The following is a 27512-nucleotide window of genomic DNA, read 5'->3' as shown; positions in this document are numbered from 1 at the left end:
TTTTTGTAGTATGGTAAAAGCGTCACGGACACTACACATTCAGGAATATGTGTGTGAAATAAACTATTGTTTATTATAACCAGTAAACCTTTAAAAACAGTAAGATTGTGACAAGAATTGATTACAAACAAATGAAAAACATATTTTTAAGGAAGTTTGACATAAAGAATATTTGTAGTAATGGTATTTTTCAATAACCAGAAAATTTTATCAGAAATACAACACTGAATGCAAAAATTCTTGCGATAACTGGTATGTAGACAATGATAACCGGTATGTAGAAAATGCTAAACAATACAAAACTGTCCTATTAACATTATAAAGTGAACAATAAATGATGTACTGAACATTTGGTTTCCAACATATTATTGTGATTAACTGTATTTCAGTAGCGTTACGGATACTACACATTTGAATAATCAAAGGGGCAACTTCTTTACCAGTTTTAAAAGACGATATTAAACACAAATTCTCTATATCAGAAGTCTAATTAAAGTAATGAAGAGTATAATATAATACTCTCTTGCCACTCATAGTGATATTTGTAGGTGACATGAGTATTTTAAGTATTTGGTCAGCATCTATTGTGTATAAGGGGAAAGAGGTTGCAAAGCTGACTATTTATGGTGGTACTGCAGTAGTGTGGGCTCCATTACGGATCTTTGTCAATAGTGATGTACATAAGGGGAGGATTTATGTCCCGTAATGTTATTTTTCTCTTTTATCCCCTTGTTTGCATTATAAGGTTGTATTATTTGTGTTTGATAAAATTTCAGTCTTGTGCTGTTTGTTTATGGAAAGCTTTGGCAAGACATAGTCGGATCTAGCATGTGGTGTCTTTTGAATGCTGTGATCCTGTGTCAGATATTTTGATTTTTATATGCTTGTTCTTGTTGTCGTTTTCATGTGTTATTGGCTTAAAAAATAAAGCCAATATTTCCATATTTTTATCTTGTGTTGAGATTGTTTTGTGAATTTTGTTTTTGACAAGTGTGTCTTTTATGTTTTTGTTTCTTTTGCAGGCTGTTATTGGGGGTTCAGGGAAAAGGGTTTTTAATGTTTCGTCCTTTTCAAGTTCCTCCCAATAGTTTGCAACACTTTCTTTCAAGTGTTTTGTGTTAGTTTATGGCCTATATGTTGTTGTAAAGATTAGATTATTTTTTGTTTCCTTCTTTATTTTTCTTGTACTTTTTGTTGAGTTCAATTCCTGTGTTTGATTTCTGTTGTAATTCTAGTTATTTCTTTTTCCTTGTATTCTCTGTAAATTAATTTGCTTGTAAAGAAATCAACTCTCTCCTTGAAATCCTTTCGGTCATTGGATGTACAGAAGTATTCACCTTCAATTAGTCCTTTAAAATTTGATTTGGTTAACATGATTCTCTGTGCAGGTATTGGAATGTTCCAATTAGTTTTGTGTGGGTTTTAATATTCAAAATATTTTCTTGGTTGTGCCTTGGGCCCTTCAAAATTTTGACGTCGAGAAATGTTATTTTTTTCTAGTGATTTCTTAAATGTAAATTTAAATGTGGGTGCATTTTGTTTATTCTATAGCTAAACTCTGCCAGTTGGTTTTGTGTTCCGGTAAAATTATGAAAATGTCATTTCTGAATCTTTTTTCAAAAGTGAATCACATTTTGGTATTCATAGATGATTTCCATTTCCAGTTTATGAAATGCAATCATGGCAATGCATTTCAGCCCATTAAACAGCCACATATTTGGCGGTAGAGTTCATTGTTGAATAGCCCAAAGACTTGAAAGAAAGTCTTGCAAACTACTAGCAGGAACTTGATAAGGACAAAACATTAAAATTCCTTTTCCCAAACCACCCAATAATAACCCACAAAAAAGAAACAAGAACATAGAAGACACACTTGTCAAAACAAAGTTCACAAAAAGAGACAAAACGTTAACAATAATCTCAACACAAGATAAAAATATAGAAATATTGATTGTATTTGAAGCCAATAACACGTGAAAACATCAACAAGTATAACAAAACAAAATATCAGACCCAACAACTTGCGAAAGACAGAACTTTGCGACTGAGGAGAAACCACACACTTGGGTTTCCAAACAGATTTCAGGATCACAGCATTAATAGACATCACATGATAGATTCGACTGTGTCTCACCATAGCTTTCCCTTAACAACCAACACACGATTGAAATTTCATCAAACACTAATAATACAGCCTTATAATGCAAACAAAGGGTTAAAAGAGAAAAGTAATTTGAAGGGACATAAACCCTCCCCTTATATGCATCACTGTTGACAGAGATCTGTACTGGGGCTAACACTACTGCAGCATCATCATAAGTAGTCAGATTTGCAACCACTTTCCCCCTTATATAATTCAAAAACACATTTTCTTTTGTTTTTAAAAGGATTTATTATGGTCTATGAAGTTTACTTCAGATGTCAGGTGAATTTAAATGTAAATGCAGTAAAAACTGGTTAACCACTTGTTAGGTGTAGTGTCCGTGACATGAAGCCAGTTGCAAATGGAAAGTGGTTTAATGTGAAAGTAAATTAGTTTGTTCAGTGCTTTGCCTTAATTTCACTATAAATAACATTTCTATCTTTAAGTTATATTGGGAAATAACTGATAACACTTTTTCTGTTCCTTTTTAAACCCCTGTACCGTTTTTCATAGGACCGATTTTTTAACATTATAATCTTAAAAGGTAGAAAAAACATCTTTCACTGTTTAATATATTTCATTTGATGTCTTACTCAAAACTAAGTTACTCTCTTGTAAAATGTCACTTCAGCTGGTAAACAATAGAATTACCAGCTTAAATCACTGTAACAAGTAATGTATGGATTTGGTGTCACGGACACTACGGCTGTCACGGACACTACATTTGGCCCCTTTTTGATATACTGAAACAATACAAGTGGTAAATGGATTATATTTTTCTGACACATAAGAAGGCAAACAGGGCCACTTTGGCTAGTGACATCAGATCTCTACTATCTGAATATGGCTGAAAGTTATGAGGGTGTCACGGACACTACAAAATTTTGGGACAAAAAATGTGGACAATTATCATGATTTGTCATTCATAATCAATACGTTGACCCTATAAACATTTAGTACCAACTAATTACAGTTTGTCTTCCAATCAAACAGATGTTTTAGGAAACATTCTAGGGTAATGTTTTCCAAGTGATAATAGAGAATAAATCAATGCTGTTGTCAAAATATAAAAAGTGTAACGACACAAAAAATTCACTTGTTATCACGCCATTTCCATTCAAATCCATGTCTTCAGATGAAATAACTTGCAAAGAAAGAAGGAATGCTATATGATACTGTAAATATTCTGAATAATCGAAAAAAATAATCTGACAGTTTCAAAAATTGAGTTTACAAAATGTGCTTTTTTAGATGAAACAGCGTAACGCCCATTTTGACCCATTCTTAGGGTACTTTTTTCACTGCTCAGCTAAAAATCATCACAAAAACTCCATTTTTTTCGATGGGGCCTGTTTGGTTCTACTGGTTGTTTCATATTAAGAACAATGTTTCATTAAATTTTGCTCAACATTTTTTATATTAGAGCGTAACATGTCGAAATCTGTCTAGAGCACCCTGATTGTGACTGAGCCGTATGCATTTAAACAACGTTTGTGTGTGTAATGTTTAGTAGCTCAAATTTTCTTGTACTGGGTGCATAAGAAACACTTGCATTTACCAACATATGATTTGTTGAGAAGTTTCACATTACATCACCTAAATCTAACGATTGGCTATTATAACAGGGAAAGACACTTATTTTTTTATCCACTTGCCCTTCGGGCAAGTGGGGGGGTTCTGTTCACTTGCCCGAATTGAAAACCACTTGCCCAGTATAATTTACGTGTTTGAAAAAAGCTAAAACATTGGTTTTTCATTTCACACACTTTATTTTTAAAATTATCATGTTATCATGAGAAAATGTCAGACATTCTCATAAGGTCTCCTCACACTTCTAAGATAAAATGGCACCCCATGCAATATAGCAAAACAGTGCATATATGCATTTGAATATTCACCGAAACAACAGAGTAGTCCAATGTAATGCATAGTGTTGAATGTTTTCAACTGGGACAAAAATGCTTTGTTTTCTTTTTAGTATGGTGGAAAATCAAAATAATGGTTAAAATGTAAATTTACTAGTCCAATTTTTCAAGAAAGAATGTTTTGTAAAGCTGTAAAAGATTATATCCTGTAAATGGGTAGAATTTAAAGAAAACCAGAGAAAATAGGAAGCCTTTTTTAGGTTAACAAATTTCAAGATTTACAGCTAGTGTGGCTTTCATATTCATACAAAAAATTCTAACAGTTCATATGTTTGTATGTTTACTTTCTTGGGGCCTAATGTACAAATAACAGCCATTTTAATTGTACCTTCAAGGTATTTTTGCAGTTAAAAGTTTTAACTTATCTATACAGAAAGAAAAAAATCTGTAGCTATAAAGGAATGTTTTGAAGCTTCTGAAAAATAATGTACTTCTTTGTCATGTTTTTACTGCGCTGATATCATACACAAGCCCTATGAAGTTTGGATTACCATTGCACTGTACCAGTATCCTGTGTTTTTCTAATAACCTAGGTGGTCTTTTTAATGCTCATGCGCAGACTAAATAGAATTGAAACCAACAACCTAAGGCGTCGGTGGTTTTCAATGTATATTGAAAGCTGAATTTCTCGATGTCAAACTCGCTCCAATTGCTTCTTGACAGTCATTTTAGAATGGGAAAATTCACAAACAGAGAGGTTGGTCGCCACAGACAAGTAACTTTTAGCTTTATATCGACCTGAAAATTAAGTCAGCGTTCATTGAAAATTCAAAGACTGGACCCGTTGACACCAAAGCTTGCTCATGACTTTCATTGCATGCGGTCTTGCCACGATGCCACTCACTGTCACTCAACAAGTTAACATTGAAGAGTACGTTTTAGTAAAAGTCCCTTTTTTGTGGTGAGTTTTCACCACTGGACTTTATTTTTACATCATTATAAACGTTCATACAAAGCACAAAAACCGCTGTGTGTTTCTTTTTTTTACCGTATCGACATATTGTGAGACACCGTAACCTCACAGTCAATGCAATGAACTTTGGTGAACGTACGCTCCACCAGCTGAGCAGCTTTTTCATATGCAAAATCAGCATACGGTATTTAACCGGTTGTTTGAAGAGCATTTTATTGAAAGCGATTACATGATTCTTTCCGTCAACTCTTAATGCAATTTTATGAAAAATCTTATGGAAATGTTCACAATGACATAATATGATTATTTTTTGTTGTTTAAGTCCTTGTTCCCTCACCAGAAAATCGCTCTCGTGAATTCGATTTCAAGGTACGGTATTATTTTTTTCACTTGTCCCGTCGGGCAAGTGGCATCGGAGGTTCACTTGCCCGAACGCGACTTTCACTTGCCCCGGGCAATCGGACAACCCTTAGTGTCTTTCCCTGATAAGATGCGAGTATTGACTTCAAAAACAAAGTTTATTGATAAGCATTGTTGATATATACAATCCAGTGATGATGGCTAAATATCAATGGTGATGTATTGAACACTGTACACTCTAAATCATGCTTGAAGTGCAATGTAATACTATCATGCATAAGTTTTTAAACCCCTTTCTGGCCTAACTTTCTGGTATAACACAGCTTTATTATGCCCTTATATATAGGAATTTAGGCTGGAAATGTTTAATAATGTATTACATCATGTAGATTAACTTTTAATGACGCATTATCAATGCTGAACATTTGCAGATTGCTCATGGTACACTCCATACTCACCTTGAATAATGGTGTGAAATGAAGGAGTCTGTAGTGATCAGTGTCTGATTGTCACCAAAGTCCCACTCAAAGGTCATGTCACTACCAGCAAGGAATGATGGGTAGAATTCTGTTGTGTGACCAATCAGAGTAGGGTTACTATCACTCAAAATCAGGATTCTCAGGTCTTCTATCACTGTTTGAAGCTCCATTTCTATTGGAGCAGAGGTAACACTGCTGATGTCATTGGTGGCTGTCACAGTAACTGGAAAACTGTACATAACGGAAAACAGATTAGTTATAGAAAGAAGGAATTATTTTTATGATGTCCAAACGTTGTCAAAGTAATTCAGCATGATGACAAACTAACTCTACAGGGTGTTGAAGTAACTCTACAGGATGCTAAGCTACTGTCTACAGGGTGACAAACTAACTCTACAGGATGTTGAAGTAACACTTCAGGATGAAAAGCTAAATGTCTACAGGGTGACAAGCTAACTCTACAGGATGTTGAAGTAACTCTACAGGATGAAAAGCTAATGTCTACAGGGTGACAAGCTAACTCTACAGGATGTTGAAGTAACTCTACGGGATGAAAAGCTAATGTCTACAGGGTGACAAACTAACTCTACAGGATATTGAGAAGTAACTCTACAGGATGAAAAGCTAATGTCTACAGGGTGACAAACTAACTTTACAGGATGTTGAAGTAACTCTACAGGATGAAAAGCTAATGTCTACAGGGTGACAAACTAACTCTACAGGATGTTGAAGTAACACTTCAGGATGAAAAGCTAAATGTCTACAGGGTGACAAGCTAACTCTACAGGATGTTGAAGTAACTCTACAGGATGAAAAGCTAATGTCTACAGGGTGACAAGCTAACTCTACAGGATGTTGAAGTAACTCTACGGGATGAAAAGCTAATGTCTACAGGGTGACAAACTAACTCTACAGGATATTGAGAAGTAACTCTACAGGATGAAAAGCTAATGTCTACAGGGTGACAAACTAACTTTACAGGATGTTGAAGTAACTCTACAGGATGAAAAGCTAATGTCTACAGGGTGACAAACTAACTCTACAGGATGTTGAAGTAACTCTACAGGATGAAAAGCTAATGTCTACAGGGTGACAAACTGACTTTACAGGGTGCCCCACTTACTCAACAGGATGTCCAAGTTTAAAGGCCAAATATCTTTTAGCATTATTTTTGTGATTTTACTTCTAAACTAAATCAAGTTCATGGGAATGTACTCATTGAGGGATGTTTATACAAGTATAATAAAATGTCCACTGGGACTGCATGTGCAATTTTGAGCAAGAAAAATAATAAAACGTTTGCCCAAACATAAAACGGCGCCCTCATGCAAATAAAGCAAAAAGACTGTACGTCTTACATATATAAATTGGAATCTTCACTGAAACAAAAGAGTAGTCCAATATAATGCACAGTGCTGAATGTTTTCCACTGGGACATCATATGCTTTGTTTTCTTTGAAATATTACCAGTTTTTATGGTCGTGTGAAGATAAGAATGGACAGTGAAATTGATCCAAATGTTATCACACTTGTGTAATTGGTTTGTAAAGTTGTTCCAAAACTTGCTGCAGTATCAGTACTTGTAATTAACTTGCGGCAAAGAACAGACGGATGATAGTGTTGTTTCACAGCAGGCTTCAGCTGTAATTGCTGAAGTAAAGCAATAAAACCTCTCGGCTGGTGTAGGAACTGATTAGTGTCTATGTTGTGGGATAAATGTTTCCTACAAGTGTACACACACTTGTATTTCAGTAGTGGCCATGGCCGAGTATATGTTCAAAGTCGAGTTCTCGTACTATTCCCAAACACGGATAGTGCCCGTCTTCATTTCTGAGGATGACTTTCACAGCATGTCTTACGCTGATATCTGTCGAAATGACTTTCCATCCACGTACATTTCGAGAACTTTCTCACGTACTGCTTCTGGCGTATGTACACCTCTTTTTAAACGCGGATCATGATTTTTTTTGCACAAAGAACTTCATACAGTGCGAAGACAACAAGAGTCTAATGACAACTAGACACTGACTTGGCTGTGACACTCAGGGCGGCGGTAAGGAATGTAATATGATTCTGCGTATGTGAAGTGCACCGCAAAGTGTACTCCCATGGTGTGTGTTTATTAGGGGTCCATAAAAGCTCTCTGATTTTCACCGCAATTATAACAAGTCAGTGCAACTTCTAAGGCAAGTTTTGAAACAACTTTACAAACCAATTACACAAGTGTGATAACATTTAGATCAATTTCACTGTCCATTCTTATCTTCACACAACAGTAAAACATAGGGCCAAAGTCCCTGAAGCTACTATAGACATGGATACAAAATTAAGTATTTCCTGACTGTATGAAATTATCTCACTAAGGTCATCCTACGGACAAGTAAACTAAATATTAAAGCTGTCTGACCAGTGGTTTTGAAAAAACAAGCAACTCAACAGTTGACAGATCAGCTCTGTTGAGTTATGTAGAGAATAACCTTTTGTGACACGTGTATTGATGAAGAAGGTGGATATCTTTGATTAACATTGTGAGTTCTGTTTAATAAGTTGAGACTGTACATACTCAGAGAAAGCACACTGAAGAGACAAAGGTTTGAAACTTAAGAAGTTCAAGGTCACCAAATGCATTATAAGGAATCATGTTACACTTCATTGCACTGTTTACACAGATTGCATAATTGCTATAAATAGCACATGAGGAATCTTTATACAGCCCAGCTTTACCATAAAAACCCTATCACTTTGACCACTCTTTTAATTGACCACTTTTTTTTTTTCCTCAAAAAGTAATTTTATTTTATCCTTACCAAGTCAACCATAAATGGAAATTAGAACTTTCTCTATCTCTATCTCTATTGACTATTTTGAGCAATTTCTTTTAGATAACATACAGGGCACAATAAATGACGGTTCAGAATATGTCAAAGTTGGAATTCAGGAAAGTTGCCTTTACATGTTTTAATCCTCCAAGATGGTAAGCATTTCACTATGAACTGTCAAAAAAAGTTGAACTTTCTGATAATTCTACACTAAAATTATTTTGGCTTTGATGATTTCCTAATTAATTCAATTATTTAAAATCATATTAATTATTTTTTTCTGGGTGAATTGATAGGGTTTATACAGTACAACAATTACATACAATGTAAGTCAAATTTTGACCAAAAATGACAAAAAAATTCCTTAAAAATACACATTTGCATATTTCATCACAATTTGAACAAATCTAAGTGGGTTACCCCTAGGGACCTGTATACCAAATAACAAAGCTGTCTGACCAGCGTTATGAAGAAGAAGATTTTTTACCAAAAACACCTTTTTTGGCATTAATTTGCCTATTTTCAACAATATCAAAAAATTAAAAAAATAGTTTCTCAAAATCGTATTTTCATCTACACAACAAATATCAAATCAGTAAGTACTGCGGTTCTCAAGATATTTGAGTGGACGGACGCCTCACAAACGGACATACATACATACATACATACATACATACAGACTGACGACGGACGCCGGACGGATACCCATCCCAATAGCTTCTATAGACTATAGTCTATAGTAGCTAAAATGGCAGGAAATCAAAATAGCCGTTAAAATTTAAATTTAAGTGTCCAATTTTTCGATAGTAAAAGACTATATCCTTTAAATTTGTAGAAATTAAGGAAAACCAGAGAAAATAGAAAGCCTTTTTTAGGTCAACAAATTAAAAGAGTTACAGCTACAGGGGCTTTAATCCTTTAAACCTTGATCAGTGTCAAGACCAGATTTCCACTGTCAACAGTGACAATTTATATGTGTAATACTTCCAATTTTAACTTTAACAGAGAAGAAAATACATGTTTTAAAGAACAAAACTGATCAAATTGTTATCAGAAAGTTCTAGCTGCTCTGTTTAATCTTCTACTTACGTTCCTGGTTGGGTGTATGAATAGATTCTCTCTTTGAGGACAGTCACTGAGGTACCTTTACCGTCACCCATGTCCCATTCATAGTCAAATGCAGATTCTGTAAGTGTGACCACTGTGAACACAATGGGGGTGTTTGTCTTCTGCAGCTGACTACCAACGTGTACCTCAGCCCCTATAGCAGTGTAATATAGTAAGAGAGTCAGTGATAGAAAAATTGACGCTTGAGTTTGGAATGAAAGACACTGTCTGCTGTGGGTGCAGTCTTGCTGCATTCACAATATTTTGTTTTGATAACTTACATATTGCAATTAAAATGAATGTGAATTTTGACTTGATCCTTGTCAAGATCTCAAGGTTAGTGGCAATGTATAAAGGTACTACAAATGTTAAACAAAACTGATTTTAATAAAGCCCAAGATTTATTCATAATATGTCATGACAAGAACTGTCTAAAAGAGATGTTGTTAACATTTTTGTACTTCATATGTCTCCCATTTGGCATGTCCTGCACAACTACCGGTAGTACACAGTGTACATTAACCCTTTGAGCACCAAAGTCAATTTTTGTCGCCTTTACAGAATAAACCTCGGTCAAATTTATTAAGACTTTTGTCAATATTTTGCTAAAAAACTGTAGCAAAGGAAATGTGATTTCCATTTGATCAAAAATTATCAAAAAAATACCGCAATTATACGGTGTCGCTCAAATTTGATCAGAATTGGTACATACCAAAGATCAACAATAAGTGTTATTTTTATCTGTTCAGTGCAGGAAAATTATATGTTGATGTTATGACAATTTCTGCACAGTACAACCAGAAAAACAACAAGAAATATTTAAACCAGAAAATTAAGAATGACAAAAGTAAATAAGGTCTGAAACTTTAGGTACTGAAGGTCAACTTTAGCAACATGCATAGCAGAGAATCTTTCTACCATGGATGTACAAAAATAGACATCCATGGTTTCAGCAGATCTGTTAATATGTCACAGTTCATAAACAATGACAGGAAATGACCAATTAGCTATTTCAGTTACTGCTACCACTCCCAAACATAATAGGTACCCTGCATACAAATAGGTTAAAGGTCAAAATCCTCTTATTCAGATGTGTGGGCTGATTCAGTTCACTGCCACCACTCCTGCACACTTGCAGTATTTCCCTTTTTCTTACCTCATTTGCACATTTTTGACACTGATGTGTTCATTTGAACAAATTCACATCTCAACCTCTACATCTACCTGTACACCAAATACTGAGACAGTAGCTTTGGCGGTATGGGAGCCTTTGTGTGTGACGGACATACATCCGCACATACATACCCACAAATATACAGACATACAGACGCCACTCAGACTCATCATATAAGCTCTTTTTGGTATTTATATATAAAACCAAATATGAGCTAAAAATTACACAAAAATTCAAAAAATTTGGTAAAATGTTTCACTAAAACTTTGATGGGAAAAATTACAGCACTCAAAGGGTTAACAATTTATTCAAATTTCCCATGCAGTTAGATAGTTCTGTTTAAATGCCATGTTTAAAAACAGTGGACTTTAAGCTTGTACCCAAAGCTTGGTGACTCAAGATTTCAGGACTTCTTGCAGAATTGATTGTACAATATCAACATTCCAACGGTATTGCTGAACACACTTACCCTGCACTGGATTTTGTACAGACACATAAACATCAATGGAAACCTGGTGCACAATGTTGGTAGCTTTGATAGTCACTTTATAGTTTCCAGGAGCAAGATATCTGTGAGTTACCCTTGATCCTGAAATCAATATTAATTAAATTATTTATCAGTAATGAGCCCCATGTTTATAATTGTGATCATCATCATCATCATCATCATCATCATCATCATCATCATCATCATCAGCACTACCGTAACTATCATCACCATCATCATCATCATCATCATCATCACTATCATCACCATCATCATCATCATCATCATCATCATCATCATCAGCAGCAGCAGCAGCAGCATCATGATTACCATATACAAAAACAACCAACAACACTAGTGATGTTGTGCCTCTTACCATGTCAATTAGACTCGTATAACAATCATCCTATTCATCAGTTCAAAATGATTAAAATATTACAGTTGCTGGCATTAATCTTCAAAATTTACTTGAGCAACTCTAAAAATAAGCTGACTTTCTAGGTTGACCTACAAAAAATTCTTACCTGCATCCAAGTACTCAGTTTGGTCTCCCATGGACCAGTTAAACTGCACATTTGTTCCAGAATGCAAATGAGCCACAATAGTTGTATCATTCCCAAAGACAGTCACATAGTGAGACTTGTCTGTAGTCAGTTCATTTGGTGGGATTTGCACATAGAACAATGAAGCCAAGCAGTATGTTTCATTGCCCAGAAGGTTGCCGGCTGTGACACAGATTGTGTAGTTGCCAACTGCAAGTAAAATTTAAAATAGGATATGGCATTACGGTAGTATCCACCTCGAAAGTGAAAGATTTAAACTTTTGCTCTAACTTTCCTCAAGAAATCTTTCAATCATTCTCTTTCAAAATCAAGAATAAAAATAGGGGGTCACCATGCAAATTTTGGTACTAGAGAAACAAATTACCAAGATTTACCGATGTTAGAAATTCAAAATGGCTGCCATCCCTGTGTTAACTCTATGGAGAAAAATAAAGATTTTCGAATTTCGAAAAACTAAGCCGGTGAAAAGTTTTCTTTCACCAAGAGCTGTGGTATATCAGAACAGAATTGTAAAAGTTTGAGAGTCCAAATGTCTGTCCCCGGGGTGCATTCTACACTAACTGAACAGTTTTTTTTTTAATTATAGGAAAGAAAGTAAAAGAAATTCATGGTACTTTCTATTAGATGTCACACGGCAAAATCAATGGAATAAGTAGTTGGAATTCAAAGCTCATTCAAAAATTCTACTCATTGAAGAATATGAGAATGCACACAATGATAAATTCTACGTTATTAAATTTCACAAGTTGGAAAGGCCATGCACTTCCTCGTTATGCCAACAGAGAGACGTGAGTTGTGGACTACGTTTCCAGCATTCAAATAACCAGTAAAAATAAATACACGATACATATACCTTTCATTTATAGTCATACAATGCCCCTTACCTTTGGTATACACATGTGTTCCCGAGACATATGCCTCTCCATAGTCAGTGACCTCCCCCTCAAGAACTTGAACAGGTGAGTCATCTCCATAGTCAATCTCAAAAGTTACTGGTGAACCATACGCAAAGACATCAAAAATAATTTGCTCTGTGGAGTAATTTCCAGATTCTGTCAACTCCAGAGTGGCAAAGTACATGTTGCTCAACGGGTACACGTCAAGCTGTGATATAAATTCTTGAACAGTGAAGCTGTGCGGATAATACAGGGTGATGGGTTCTGTATACAGTGGATTCTGAACACTGACTGACACATTGTATGCACCAGCAGCAGAGAATTGATGATACGCAGTGCTTGTGTTACCTAAGCTGTTGGGTCCAAAGAGAAAGACTTGTAAGACACTGACAACTTTATGAGACTGCAACAAAGAGTGAAGCTTGATTGAAGAAACATTCTGTGGCAACTTAAAGCCTATCCCAAATTCTTCTTTCAAAAGGCAGCAATCATATGCACTTTGCTCCAAGGGGGCCGACTCGGGTTAAAAGTAACAAAAATGAATTGCACAAATTAACTTAAGAGAGGAGAGTCAGTTACAGGAAATATTTTTACATATTATACAATAATACATTTACACTTTGCTGCTCTTTTGACTTGCTTAAATCAAGGTTGTTGAAAGAGTACATAGTTTGTAAACTAAAACGAATATATGTGTAGACTTGACAACTGTTACCTTTTAATCATTATCATATCATCTCTGAACTTCAATGATCTGGATGTCACAGAAATTTAAAGATAAAATATAAAACTGGATAGATGGGCACATTGAATATGTATGGACAGCCTTTCAGTTACAATGTACTTCAATGGCTTATTACTTTTATGATGACATTTTCATTGAATCAACAAATTCTACATCAAACAGAGGTCAGAGGTTGTCCTGATGTTCTGCTGAAGTTCACATGCAGCATTTCATGACTTCTTTAAACTCCCATGAATATCAATAGTCTGATTGACAAAGCAGTGACATTGATCCTTAGTCAGTGACCACTACCTATTTGCCTTAGAGATTGATATATGGTAGGTGCCAAACGTGGGGCAGGATGCGCTCACTATTTTCAAAACACCTGACACCACTTCTTGGTCTTTGCAAGAGGTCCATATATCTTTCTTTCAAGAATTTGACTTTGTTGTGTGTATATACCTCTGTTCTGTGCTGTTATGTGCCTGTGTTTATAACAATTGACCATGTATTATGAATTTTGACCCAGTGTTGTTGGATTATGGATGGGTATGATGTGATTATTTTACTTAAGAAATAAAATACCGTAATACACTTACGTCTGTACATCTGTCTGGCCAGCATCATCATTGAAGTTCCATGAAAACACAACATCTGTGCCAGAGGCAATTTCAGCCACCATCTCCAGGATTTCAAATCTTTCAAAGACACTTAGCTTGTCCGCTTCCAAGGTCAATCCGGTGATGGGTTCCTCTACACTGGCAACCACAGACTTGGTACCCTCAGACACCTGGTTTGTAACACTGACATTGCAGAGAAACTGTCCAATATTGCTGTACAGTTTGGGAATAAGGTATGAGTATCTGGGCACAGCTTGGCTGTAATCTGCAGTTTCAGTTAGATTATCAGTCTCAGTTGATAATGACACCACCTCTCCATCACCAAAATCTAAATCAATGATGAAATGCTTGCCTCCCTGGACACTGACATTGTAAACTGTTTGGTCACCATGGAGTACACTGTCCAAAGAAACGTTGACATTCACGATTGGATCTTGGAGGACGGTAACCATCCAGGCAGACTTTTCACTAAGAGCATTGGACACAGTCACAGATACATTGTAAACTCCCGGAGTGCTGAAAGCATTGGTTCTCTGTATGTGTTAAGTAAGAAAAAATATATCAGCCTTTTCATTTGATGTACTTAAAGGAAATAAACTCAAAAGTACAGTGATGCCATCGCAATGCTTTTCAAGACTGCTGATAAAACACATAATATTTCCAGAAACTTTCTGAGTATATTAAGATTTACTGATGAGCAGTATATAGCAAAGACCTTTTATTTATTATTCATTTATTTACTTATTTATTTATTTTATTTATTCATTCATTTCTTTAAACCAGCAGACAAGAGATCCATTTCTAGGCACCCTAAAAACAACTATACAGAAAGATAAAACTGAATACAGTACAAAGTAAAAACAAAAATGACAGCAAGGGTAAAATAAGTGACAAAATTCACAAAATAAGGGTAAGAAAATAAAAACACAGAAAAAGTTAAAAGCTGGCTTTACAACCTGTACTTCTAAATGAAACCATCTCCTCCTTGGAAAGTTGGATCATGAACACAGCTATGAAGGTCTATGAATGTCATATACACAGGAAGGCCAACTTACCCTTTTGTATGTGGCTGTCCATGTGTTAGAAGATACTTGAACACGGTATGCATCTGTATCGACATAGAGTGGATCAATTGTCCAGTCATACATAACTGCTGTTCCATTGTTTGTAGTAGCAAGCCAGCTTAGTACTTTGAAAGGCCTGAAAATTCATGAGAATTTTGGCAAAATTGAAATTAATTTCAAAATAATAGGCTGCATTATCGATCTGTGTGTACTTTCTATGTGTGCTTTTACTAGTATAAGCACTGCAGTGAGTCATTTCTACACGGTAACAGAGCGGATGCTCTTTATTATACTGACCCTGTGTTTGTGGTCCAGTATGATCGTGCAAACACTAAACAGCAGTTCTTATCATTGATAGTGATTAGAAACCTGTAGAACTAAGCAACATGTCCCTTAGGTATAGTCTCTGTGAGTTGAAATGGTGTGTTTCTTTTGTATTCATCACTCTTAGTTTTACACCTGAAGAGAGCTAATGACCATGCTGCACACATGATGAAATCAAAACTGGTGGTATCTTGTCCATTTGGACTGATCACTTACCTATAAAATTTCACATTGGTGGGTCCAGTCAGCTCCAGGTCTGTGATCACTTCCTGCTTGCTTACCACTGTGTTGAGCTGTGTGGTGTCTATGCCATCTGTTACATTGAGGCTGACTTCATAGACACCTGTGGTTGAGTATTTGTAGGTCCATGAATACTCGGTGACTGTTGAGCTGCTAGCCATGCTGTCAGTGTTTCCATCCCCGTATGCAATACTAATGTTGACTGTTTTAGCTTCTGACATCTACAGAGATGAAGAAATATCATATTGTCAATCATCGCATCGTCTTTGAAATTGGAAGAATCGTCAGTGATCTTAATCAACATTTTAGAACAAACCATCTGATTTTTTCAAATCACAAAACTGATTGCTCAACATTACAATATTAAATCTATCACATCTGCATAATTGGTATTTGCAAATTTTATAAGTGTATTAGCTGAGAGAAAGATCAAAGTCAGGGGAAAAAAGTTTGCAACGCTGCCATTCACCCGGCATGCAAGTTTAACACTGCCAACAAATTACTATATTGTTGAATATCTAAAGCAAAAATTTGATGGACTGTTTGATTGAAAGTGAAAAGTGAGAGGACTGTATCTACAATTGGTTTCTATCCAAATGAAGTCGTTGGGCTAGTTTCAAGTTTCCATGATTTGGGGACATGATTTTGAAGCCAAATATCTTGGTATTCATCAATAAAAAAGTACTACCAGTACTAGCCTGTCTTAAGAAAGATATAAAACTCAACACATTTATTTTTACATGTGACATTGAGTTAGCCTCAGTGTTATACCAATGTTCACATCAATCTTCACAAGAAAAGATGTCAGGTAATTCAAATTATAATGTAGTCTCTTCTGTAAATCTTTACATTTGGTGACCAGTAATTAAACAATTTTTGAAAAGGCATCAAAATTTCTGTTGCAAGTTTCCTGAACGTGATGAAGCTTCAAAAGCTCCTCATAGTGCAAAATCTGGTCACACAGGCTCCCACTCAATGATGTTGAATTATGTATTTAACACATCTCAGACACACACAACAACAAATTTTATGATTGTTTTATAAATAAATACAAAAGTTTCACTTGTAGTAAATTTTCAAATGCTAAGACTGTTTTATAAATAAGCCAAGATGTTTCATTGAGGTTGTATATTATCGGCACGCTCTATGACAAGGCTACGATAGTTTCCAAGTTTCGGTCTTCTCTGAAAAATTGAAATTTATGACCAAGAGCTGCAGCTGTGAAATAGCATAGTGACAGGGTCAATGGCATGCTGCCCTTCCAAAACACATCGGCTCTTGTATTGAGGTGGGGAAAAATTGTGTGGAATGTCTACGGCTATTCTGTGAGGTGAGGCAATGTTGGGTGTGTGCAGAATTCTGATTTCTGTCTGAAGTAATTTACACTGTGCTTGTAATTTGGTTTACGTGATGTACAGTAAGTCACGATAAAATGGTTGAGTACTCTTGGAAAGTGATTTACAAGTTGCCACACACACTCTCATTGTCAGTCAAACCGCTGACATTTATGGCCTGTTGAGTGTTGGACACTACAGTGCAATTCGCACAAGAGTTAAGCTAGGAGATTATTGCAATCAAGGATATGAATGTTCAGCTTCAAAATATTAGCCAATCAACAAACAGGTACAAAAGTATGCAATTATCAGATTAAAACTTTTAGCCAATCAATGAGTTGCAAACAGCATGTAACCTTTTGCAAAATGCACCTTTCACACAAGATGGAATATTCCGGCTTATGTTAAAAGTATCTGACCATGAAGCGGTGAACCAATTTCATCTGAACTGCTTATATCTTATCGTTTTTCTGGCATATGGACCATAATGATAACTTTGGATTTCTGAAATCTAGGTACATATTACACTAGCTGTGATAATGCATCATAGCCATCTATACAGTTTGTACTGCCATGCTAAACACATCATGCTTTCTCTGTATCTAAGGGCAAACTACACGACAACATAATTCCTGTAAATCTTGTTTAGCTGGCGTCATGATTTGGCTTTTGCAGTTGTTCTGAGTAAGAATAGATAGAAAGACTTCACATGTACACAAACAAAACATTTAAAGTCACTGAACAAGAGGACTGTACCTTGTGAACAGTTTCCCGTGTGAGAGTTCAGTCCAAATTTGATGAAGATGGTATGTTATAGGAATTTGATTGAGCAAACTCTTCACACGCTAACGACACCAATGTCTATGATATATCATTGAGAGTGATACAGGCTAGTGATTTAGACACAGGGTGCGGTCTCATACTTACAAAGTGTTTGACGACTTTAGGAGAGAAACCAAGTCTTGTAATTCATTTGATGTGTACTCATTGTTTTTCTTCAATCTTTATTTATTGACAGTTATAAACCAAAGATCTTGGCACTCTTGGTGTGAGCAGGGTCAGAGAACACACGGCCACCACAGCAAGAGTAAAGCCATAACTCACCTTCAACGTAAACACTGTTGACTGACCCACTTTTGAGGTTGCCGCACTTGTAAGGTAAAGGTTAGGGGCCAAAGTTGCCGTGACGTCAACATCTCTTGTTTCCCTGGCAACTAGAGGATAATGGGTGGTCATTAGTACTTGACACATGGCATGAACTTATCACACTTCGGCTTTAGGAGATAGCGCAGACTATAATTAAGCATGGCTAACAGTAATTCATTCCTGATTGTCAGAGTTCTTACTTTCACACGCGTTTCATGGCTCTATTGCCCACCACCCACTAGCTAGCAATATGTCATACTCTATGTAAGTTTTTCAAAACCCAAGGCTTAGTGGTGTAAGTTACAACTGCACAGTATCAATAATAATGTATGGTGCCATCTCCAAATATTTAGTGGCTCTGGTAACTTGTACAAAAAGGACAGGGTACTCCCATAGCCTTTACATTTTGAGATCTATTGTTACAGAATGTCACTTGAACTAGAAAATGCATACAAGTTTACCAGTATGATACCAGTCTCAAATGAAAGATCGAAAATTACACAAACATCCCAGTGAAATATTAGGTCTAAGAGTCACGTATTTATTTATTACTTTTTGAAGATAAATAAACTCACCAAAATTATTGACTGTGAGAGTGACGTGATGAGTACTGTCACTTGAGAAGTTTTGGCCAACAACTGGTAGAGGGGTTCTGACTGTCTCGTCTCCAAATGTCCACGTGTACATAAGATCAGTACGCGTTGGAATTTCACCTGTATAAACATGACAATGAAAAAATGTTACAAAGTTTGCAAGATTCATTGAGCACAAAGCATATTTTGAGTATACTTTGCTCAGGATGGTGTCATGTGCACTTTGTCCGTAATCAAATATTATATTCCAAAAGAAAAATTTCTTTCCTTGTCGGACAAAAAAAACATTGACTTGCTTGTAATCTGAGCAAGTGTATAAATTTCTACGTATATTGCATCACAGAAATATGAAATGTGATTGTTCAGAGTTACTTCAAATGAATGCACAAATGATTCGAATGCACAGCAAAGTTCTGACACTTTCATAAGCGAATTGATGAGACCAAACATTACTTGGAAATTTGAAAGATTGATTTACTTTGGCAAAAATGCAATTTTTCTGACTATAGATCTACTATTGTCATAGTTTGGTATATTGAGTGTATGGCTCAAAAACTTTAATCTGGTCAATCAACTTACCATCCACTATGGCAACAAGAACAGTCTCTTCATATGGTACCAATTCTCCTGGAATATCTATGGAAACTGTCCCAATATCCTCTTGCACCAGGACGTTAATCGTACTTGATTCTACAGAAATGTTATTGTATGCATACACTGTGACACTGTGTACACCTGAAGTATTGAAAATGTACCTGACTGTGTACAAGCTGTCACTGTTTAAGAATCCCTGCGCTGACATGCGTCCATTTCCAATGTCTATGTCGTACATGACATCAGTTCCTTCAGAAACAGAGACAATGATTTCTGTAGAATTGCCTAGTTTTGTGGCCTCTCCACCTCGCAGCAGCAGTCCTTCAACAGGGTCCTGCACAATGAAATGTTCCTCTACAATTTCCTGTCGAGTGCTGACATAGTTTTGGACTGTCACAACTAAATCATATCGTCCACTTGAAGAATAAGTGTAATTTGCTCTTTCCATGGCTGCGAAACCATCAGCATGTAAAGTTTCTGTTTCAGGTGGGTTGAATTCGTAGCTACCGAAATCCCAAACAAAATGGACATCCGTACCACGTTCCAGTGATGCAATCACCGATACATGATCACCTGTCATGACTACTTCAGGGCCATCAATGTGGACCAGAAACCCATCAATGCCTTCTTCTACTACAACCTCGTAATCAGTGATTGCATAACTAACAAGATTTGAAACATTGACACTGATAGTGTACAGATCAGGTATCAAAAAGGTGTATGTCAAGATATCTTGTGTCAGTTCAACTGAATCTGATACATTCACGGTTACTCCCGTGATTTGCCATTTGTAAAGCATATGTTCAGTGTCGGAGAAGACATCGACCGTAAAGTTAGCTGGTTTATTTATGTCTTGCACAGGGTCACAGATAATCAGTGGTTGTTCGATGGAGTCTTGGACAAAAATTGGCTGAGGTAAATGAGTGTGTTCTGTGTCATCATGATCACTTTGTACTGTAACTGTCACATTGAAATATCCAGACTCTAAAAAGACATGGTCGAACATGAGATTCAAATTACAACCAATGCCATAATTTGAAACTACTTGCAGATGGGATGGGTCAAAGGTCATGTCCATGTTGGATCCATCTAAAATGTGCTCATATTGCAGACCGTCACCAAAATCCACATACATGGTGGTGTCTTTGCGGTGAGCTGTCACCATGGTGACAACAAAGCTGACAGTGTCATAATATAACTTGTTGAAGTAAGATTCACCATCCACCAAGCTCAGAGAGACGTTAGATACAGTCTTGTCAACAACAATCTGTGAAAAAAAGGAGTAAAATATCATCAAACATAAAAATTCACCTAGTGCAAGATGTGAGGTGTATTAGTATTCATTTATGCAAATTTCATTTAGGAACATTGTTTCGTTATTAATCTTTTTTAATCATTCTTTATCAAAGTAGAATTTTTATGTGCATTGCATCTCACATTGTATGTAAAAATGGCATTAAAAATTGGTCAACTGTCAACTAACTGAATCATGTTTGTAGGAAAGAGCGCCCTCACAGGTCAGTTCAGGTAGAATATGTTGCATTCTACGGAGTACAAACTGCAGAAGTAGTTCAGACCGGTACACAATCATCTAGGTATTAACTATCTTGCCCTTTTCAAAATCAACTTCAAAACATGTTATTTCCCTTTTTTAAATTCTATACAACTTAGCCAATTTAAATTTTTTATGTAGATTTTATGGGTTGAAACAGGTATAATGCTATGAAAAGGAGACTTGCCACAGACACATCTCCAACACTAAAAACCTTTCAATGGTAGAATACAACACCTGTTAAACAAACTTTTATGAGATTTAGCATGAATTACAAAATTCTTCAACTGCTGAATGTCCTATTTATAAAATTTTATTACACACAGTACAATACTGATTTATGCCTCTGGAATTCTATTCAAAGGCAAATTATTTTCTTGGTCTTTGATATCGAGTTGACTTGAATCGGCAAAAAAGTTAAGAGTACATTCTTGAATTCTTATTCTACAAGACTTATTTTCTGTTATGTATAGCCAGTTACTGAAGCTACTAAGTACAACTGTTTGTTTGCATAATTTGTGAACAAATTTTTCATCAAAATTAAAATCAAACACTTCTTGGAACAATTGGGTACTATATAAAGTATTATTGTTATTTTGCATTGTAAAGTGGGTTTAGTATCTGCAAATTGCATGTGCATAATGTTATTGTGACAAATTTCTTTGATTTTTTCAACCATATCCTGTATGAGTGTGCCTTGGTGCTTGGTATGTCATTAGACAGAGCTTATACAAAGACAATTAAAATTTATAACGGGAATTACCACATCAGGTACCATAAACCATGTTTGGACTTTTTACTGGACTTCCAAAAAAAAAGGAATATAATATGTTCAACATTTGCTAGCTTCAGCTAAAAGATACTGCCACATCTTCCTCCCCGCTGTGAAGGATCTTGTTTTTTTTGGTGATGATAGTATACACAGAGGATCCCTGGGTTGAGTGTGTATGTAAGATAACAAATGATCTTAAGAAATAGTCCATACAAGGCTGCATACTAGCAAATTATTGTAAACATTTGAGAGTACAAATATAAGTGCATGCAGCCTTAACCACTAATTGAGTAAACTGATAAACACCATGATAATACTACATTCATTACTACAACTTTCATAATTGTCATACTTCATTTAACCCGTTGGGTGCTGTAATTTTTTCCACGAAAACTTTAGTACAATATTTCACCAATTTTTATGAAATTTTCTGTAGTTTTTTGATAATTTTGGACCAAGTGGACATCACATTTCATCGGCTACATTGTTTTATCAACATTTTGGCAAAAATCTGAAAAAAATTGACTGGGGTATACTTTTTATGGGCGACAAAAAATTGACTTTGGCGCTCAAAGTGTTAACTTTTTGACATCTGTGGATAATTCTACTGCCATTAGTTTGCACCCTGCCTGTTCCTTTGTCATCTACGGGTACTTCAAAGACTGTATTTTCATACTTGATGACTTACATGTAGCATGCCAATGACATAGCATGTGTATGTAAACACATGAATTTAGGAGCGTCAGAGTCAAGTAGGAACACAGAGGGCTCTTCTGTCATCAAACAATGTGTTCCGTTTTTCCACCCCCTGTACTCAGCCAATTGTTGATACCTCATACTGATCACAAACATGTCTTTGTAAACATAAACATCTTCGGACTTTCTGGAGACTGGATTCCTTACTTGTATACACACAATGTTGAATGAATTGTATTAAAAGACTTAAAACGGGTTTTATTTACATGTACACTGAATTCATTGCCTGAACAGCAACAGGTCTTTTTAACAAGCAATAAAAGGACATCACTTTTATTTCATTGTGCCTCTTAAAAAAGACCAGTTGGCACAATCCATCATTTCCACAAGGTCTCGAAGAATTTAAAATCCTTCGACTACAGTTGATATGAGGATCTTCAATTTTTGAATGTATAAGCAAGCAACCTAAAACTGATTGCTGGAGGGGGAACTGTTTGCAAAAACCAAAGTTCAAAACCAATCTGGAAAAGTGAAAAGGTTGAAGTCCCACACTTACTATCAATTTTCAACTTTGCAGAGATTACAAAGTTGGTATTATCAATTTGCAAGCACCATTCATCAATTGCAGAAATTTGGAATAAGACCGCAGTATAAAATGAAAGAAGATCTGTGATATCCGATGAAGATGGAACGATATCACTGAAACAACCAAATCTGGTATTCTCTTCAAATTTACAAGTGAATGATAAGGCACACTACTGTATTGCTAATTTGCTGACAATCATTCGAACATCAACCGCATCATCTTGCAAGCTTTGTCACAGCTGTCTGAGAAGCTATTAGGTTTTCTGTCTCTGACTCCGGGAGTTTTAACCCTTGTACAGTGAATATTATCCATCTATGTTGGTACAAGCGTTATCAAAGTATCTGAAATCTTAAGTACCACTTCAATTCAATTTAGTTTATTCCAACTGACATTCCGTCAGGATGTTCAATTTGTCAAACAAGGGGATGACAAAGTCATTCGGAAAATATGATCCAGATATTAATCACATTGCGAGATAAAATGGAAATGCATTATAACTTATAAACAGATACGCAAGGACATTTTGATAATCCTAAATTATGTTTGTAACATGAGATTTGGGTTTTACAAGCATGAATTCATTTCCTTACAGTGCAGGTGGTACAGTACATTATAAAGCTCAAGAAAATCATTTGAAACATTATGCAAATCATGTCCCCTAATCGGTTGGTTTCCTGCGGTGAATTGTTCACAACTATTCACACTGACATCTGAAAGTCAACCTGCTCCCAAGAATGTGATTATTATTTTGACATTTTGCTCAATGGCAAACTGAGCTGGAGCGGTCAAATTCAACAAACACCCAGCTAAAAATACAGTGAACCAATTCTGTGTGCCAGCCTAACAAAATGAACTGATAATGGGTGAATCAATTTTGTAAATTTTGCATTTGATAATAAGAAAATTAAGAATGGTTTAGTTTATCTAATCCATTATGTGAATTTTCCTTTGTTCAATTTAAGCTCTGCATTTTGTTTTAAGGGTTTTCATGAAAACTGTGAACATTTTCAGGGAGTCCTTCCTTTGCGAAAACTAAATGAAATAACAAATTTACACTTCCCAGTCTGAAGGAAAATTTTCATCATTGACCTTGCTTTGGAATTTTATCAACTGGAAACTTGTGTTGTACCCTTTGTACTTTCATGTAATGGTGCAGAGTGAAAGCCCTTTCACAGATACAGCTTAAGCAGTTAAGCAATAAAAGTGCCAATGAAAATCTGAACAGAAAAATGCCTTCACTATAAGCACACTTGCTTGTAATGGTGCTTGATGATTCCATTAAACATGATTATGCCCGCTTCTTATTTCTTTATCTGCCGACAAACATAAAATACATATAGACTGAATGATCTACTGAGTTGTTTCAGAACTGTGCCAGACCTATAAAAGAGATCTGTATGTATGCATGAATGAAATTTCCCGTAACTCTACACCCTCTGGGACGTCATATGAAAATACCATGACACATAACATAACGTCATTGATTAATAAATGTATTCACATCTGGTTTGTCACTCAGATGCCACATTTCCCAATGGAGACAGCTTTCTTCCCCCCAGTGGACCCTGAAAACTTGTCTGAAATTTTAACCGCATATAATCCAGACAACAAATCAACAGAACCAGTAACACTTTTATGGTTCCCTAGTGAGGTCATCTTTGGGTCATGCAGACAAGGCTTCTGTAAGAACTTTTCCATTTTTATAGCATTGGAAGGGCAAGACGTACACGCTAAATGGTGGTAGCAGAAGTTGGCTCTTTTCAAGTCAACTCATTATAACTTGAGATGACAGTCTCAAAAGTACTGGATTATGGAAATTTAAAGAAAGTTCTTCGGAATCCACAAACATCGAGATATTTCTTCATTTCTTACAACATGTTACATCCATACCTATTGTGCTATCTTGGAATTCTTTGCATTCAAACTCTTTTTCGAATCTGTTTAGTATTTCAAACTCGCAATGGAATTACTGACCATTCATCATCCTCTTTCCTAAAAGATGTAACAAATTTCACAACGTGACCTGATCACCCCCCGAATTCCATATCAATAGGTCCACAATTACCATTGATTACAAAGGGTTTGGGCCAAACCACATTGGTGAGGGGTAAATCTTCGAATAAATCTACACATCTGGTGATAAACTCTTTCAGGCACAAGATACAGTTTGAATGACATCATTCAGCTAGTTACATGGTGACTAAATTATTTCAAACACAGTAAGGTTGTGACTCACTGGAAAATACTTACAACAAGCAGGTAGATGATTCTTATTATCATAATCAGCATAATATTTTTAGCAAATCATGAACAACTGCACTATTTCAACAGTTTGCAGTGTTCAAATAAACTGACTCTCATAATATGGCATGGAAATCTCCTACAACATCAAACCATGTTGGAGGGAAGTACTTACAACAGAAATATTGCCAAAGGTTGCATTAAACCTGAGCTTGGTAAAAGGTTGGTATTATTGATAGAAATATCAAGACACGTCAGCTTTGACTCTGAGCAGTAAGATAGTTGTAATATGTTTGTAAGAGGGTATTTTTAAATCACTTGTTATTCTTACCAAGTTGTAAAATAATATATCTCATTAAATCTAACAACTTGATATCTAATAAAAACAAGGGGCTACGATACCTACCACATACATCATCCCCTCTATGCTTCCAAGACTATTTGATACTTCTACCCACACGCTGAATAAGCCCATCTCCGAAAATGTATGCGCCTGGAATAACAAAAGTAGAAGAAATATCAACATTATACATGCAATGGGTTACACACCATACAGCCTCTATTTCTATATTTATTGATCAGTATATCCATATACTAAATGAACTAATATAAAATTACAAACTTTCCCCTGGTAACAAACAACCACATAAAACAGAAATTCTCTTTACCGTTTACTGGATTGAACATTAGGTTGCAAAAATATGTTTTTTAAAAAATGGAATCCTGAGAGAAAATGATGATTTCAATGACACAATGAGTGTCTTATCAGAAACATGAAACAACATCTTTATACTTGACTTACAATGAAACCCGTATCACAAATGGCAATTTCTCAAACAAGCTATAAATGCTGAATCAGCATTTTCAGTAATTCAAGAAAAACTGCGCAAAAGTAAAATTTCAAACAAAGCCGGCATAATTAGTTTTTCCGTCACTTCTTGTTAACTTTTTTGTTTTTCTTCTTTCATTTCACTTTGTGTCAAACTGTGTGATATAACAGTGAAATGATAAATGACCCATGTTTTGAAGTTTGGACCGACAGAGTTTTGAATGACCTCGACTAGGGAACATGATATCCTATCTTTTTATCACAACTGACAAAAACTTCACCACAAATGTGCAGAAAAAGAAAAATATTTTGATCTGTTTTACAAACTCTGCAATTGACCCTGTCTGAAGACAGACAACAAAAAGCTGAACTCTTGTTTCTTTCAAAGATCCACATACAATGCCTCTGGGCTCTTGTTTTGAGCCAAGATTTCTGCATGGTTAGTTCCAGCTTTTTTTCTCACCATAAACTGCACTGGTCGTGTTGGGTTTATCTTTGGAGAGTAATGATGTCAGTGGAAATTGGTAGGGATATCAGATGTACCGGCCCACCAGCCATGCAAAATTAGAGGGCATCTGATCACAGCGAAGGCCAGGCCTATGACACTATGACATTTATTTTGCAGTGGTATATAGAGATCCATTAATGCTTTCGTAACTCTAAGTTACTGCTAAGAAGACCACTGCCTAAAGATTTACAAACCCAATTTAGTCAAAGTAGTTAGCCCATCAATTACTTAGAAAGGAATGGGTGTCTAATTTGCCAAATACTTATATCGCATGATCCCGTCAAAGACAACGATTTGCAGAGATTCCTGGCCAATAGTAAAGAATAGACTTTCTGAAAAATTTGGGAATAAAGTGAAGAACATGTAGGGCAAACTGAACAGTTTATGAGTGTACATCAGAACATCCAAACAAGCACACAGATGTAAAATTTTCCTGTCGTAAATACTTTTGTACCTTGGAATATTTTGGCAGGAATGACAGGATACTCAATAACTCCAAATGCAGAAGCCAAAATATCACAAAAAGATCACCAAATGAACAAACTTTGAGACTTTGTTTTGAAACACAGTTCTCCTATCAAGAAGTCTTGTCTCCAAAAGCTGGCAATTAAACTTACCAGTACTTTGTCATCCAAAGATAAAGTTATTACTCACGCTTTCCCAATGATAATTCAAATTTTGAAATTTTCTTCATTTGGAGAATAAATATCAATCCTTATTAAATGCATAACCCATCCAATGTAATATTTTCATAAACATTTCTGATGAACACTGTAGGGCTTTCACAAGTATTAAGTATTGATCAGGTCTGTACCTTAAATTA

The 27512-nt window shown here is 35.7% G+C and overlaps 1 protein-coding gene across 1 annotated transcript in view; it reads right to left on the bottom strand.

Moving 5' to 3' along the window:
- LOC139141317 (polycystin-1-like) overlaps positions 1–27512 on the bottom strand; it is a 35739-nt gene that overhangs the window by 4407 nt on the left and 3820 nt on the right. Inside the window, exons 3-14 of the mRNA XM_070710945.1 lie at positions 25759–25845; positions 19491–20772; positions 18894–19031; positions 18277–18386; positions 15815–16059; positions 15266–15410; positions 14190–14743; positions 12855–13219; positions 11932–12159; positions 11390–11509; positions 9729–9900; positions 5800–6051 (exon numbers count right to left, since the gene is read on the bottom strand). Coding sequence (XP_070567046.1) covers positions 5800–6051; positions 9729–9900; positions 11390–11509; positions 11932–12159; positions 12855–13219; positions 14190–14743; positions 15266–15410; positions 15815–16059; positions 18277–18386; positions 18894–19031; positions 19491–20772; positions 25759–25845 — 3698 coding nt within the window. The remainder of the gene's footprint in view (positions 1–5799; positions 6052–9728; positions 9901–11389; positions 11510–11931; positions 12160–12854; positions 13220–14189; positions 14744–15265; positions 15411–15814; positions 16060–18276; positions 18387–18893; positions 19032–19490; positions 20773–25758; positions 25846–27512) is intronic.

The sequence above is a fragment of the Ptychodera flava genome, chromosome 9, assembly GCF_041260155.1.
Source record: "Ptychodera flava strain L36383 chromosome 9, AS_Pfla_20210202, whole genome shotgun sequence".
NCBI lineage: Eukaryota > Metazoa > Hemichordata > Enteropneusta > Ptychoderidae > Ptychodera > Ptychodera flava.
This window is presented reverse-complemented; position numbering and strand designations above follow the sequence as displayed.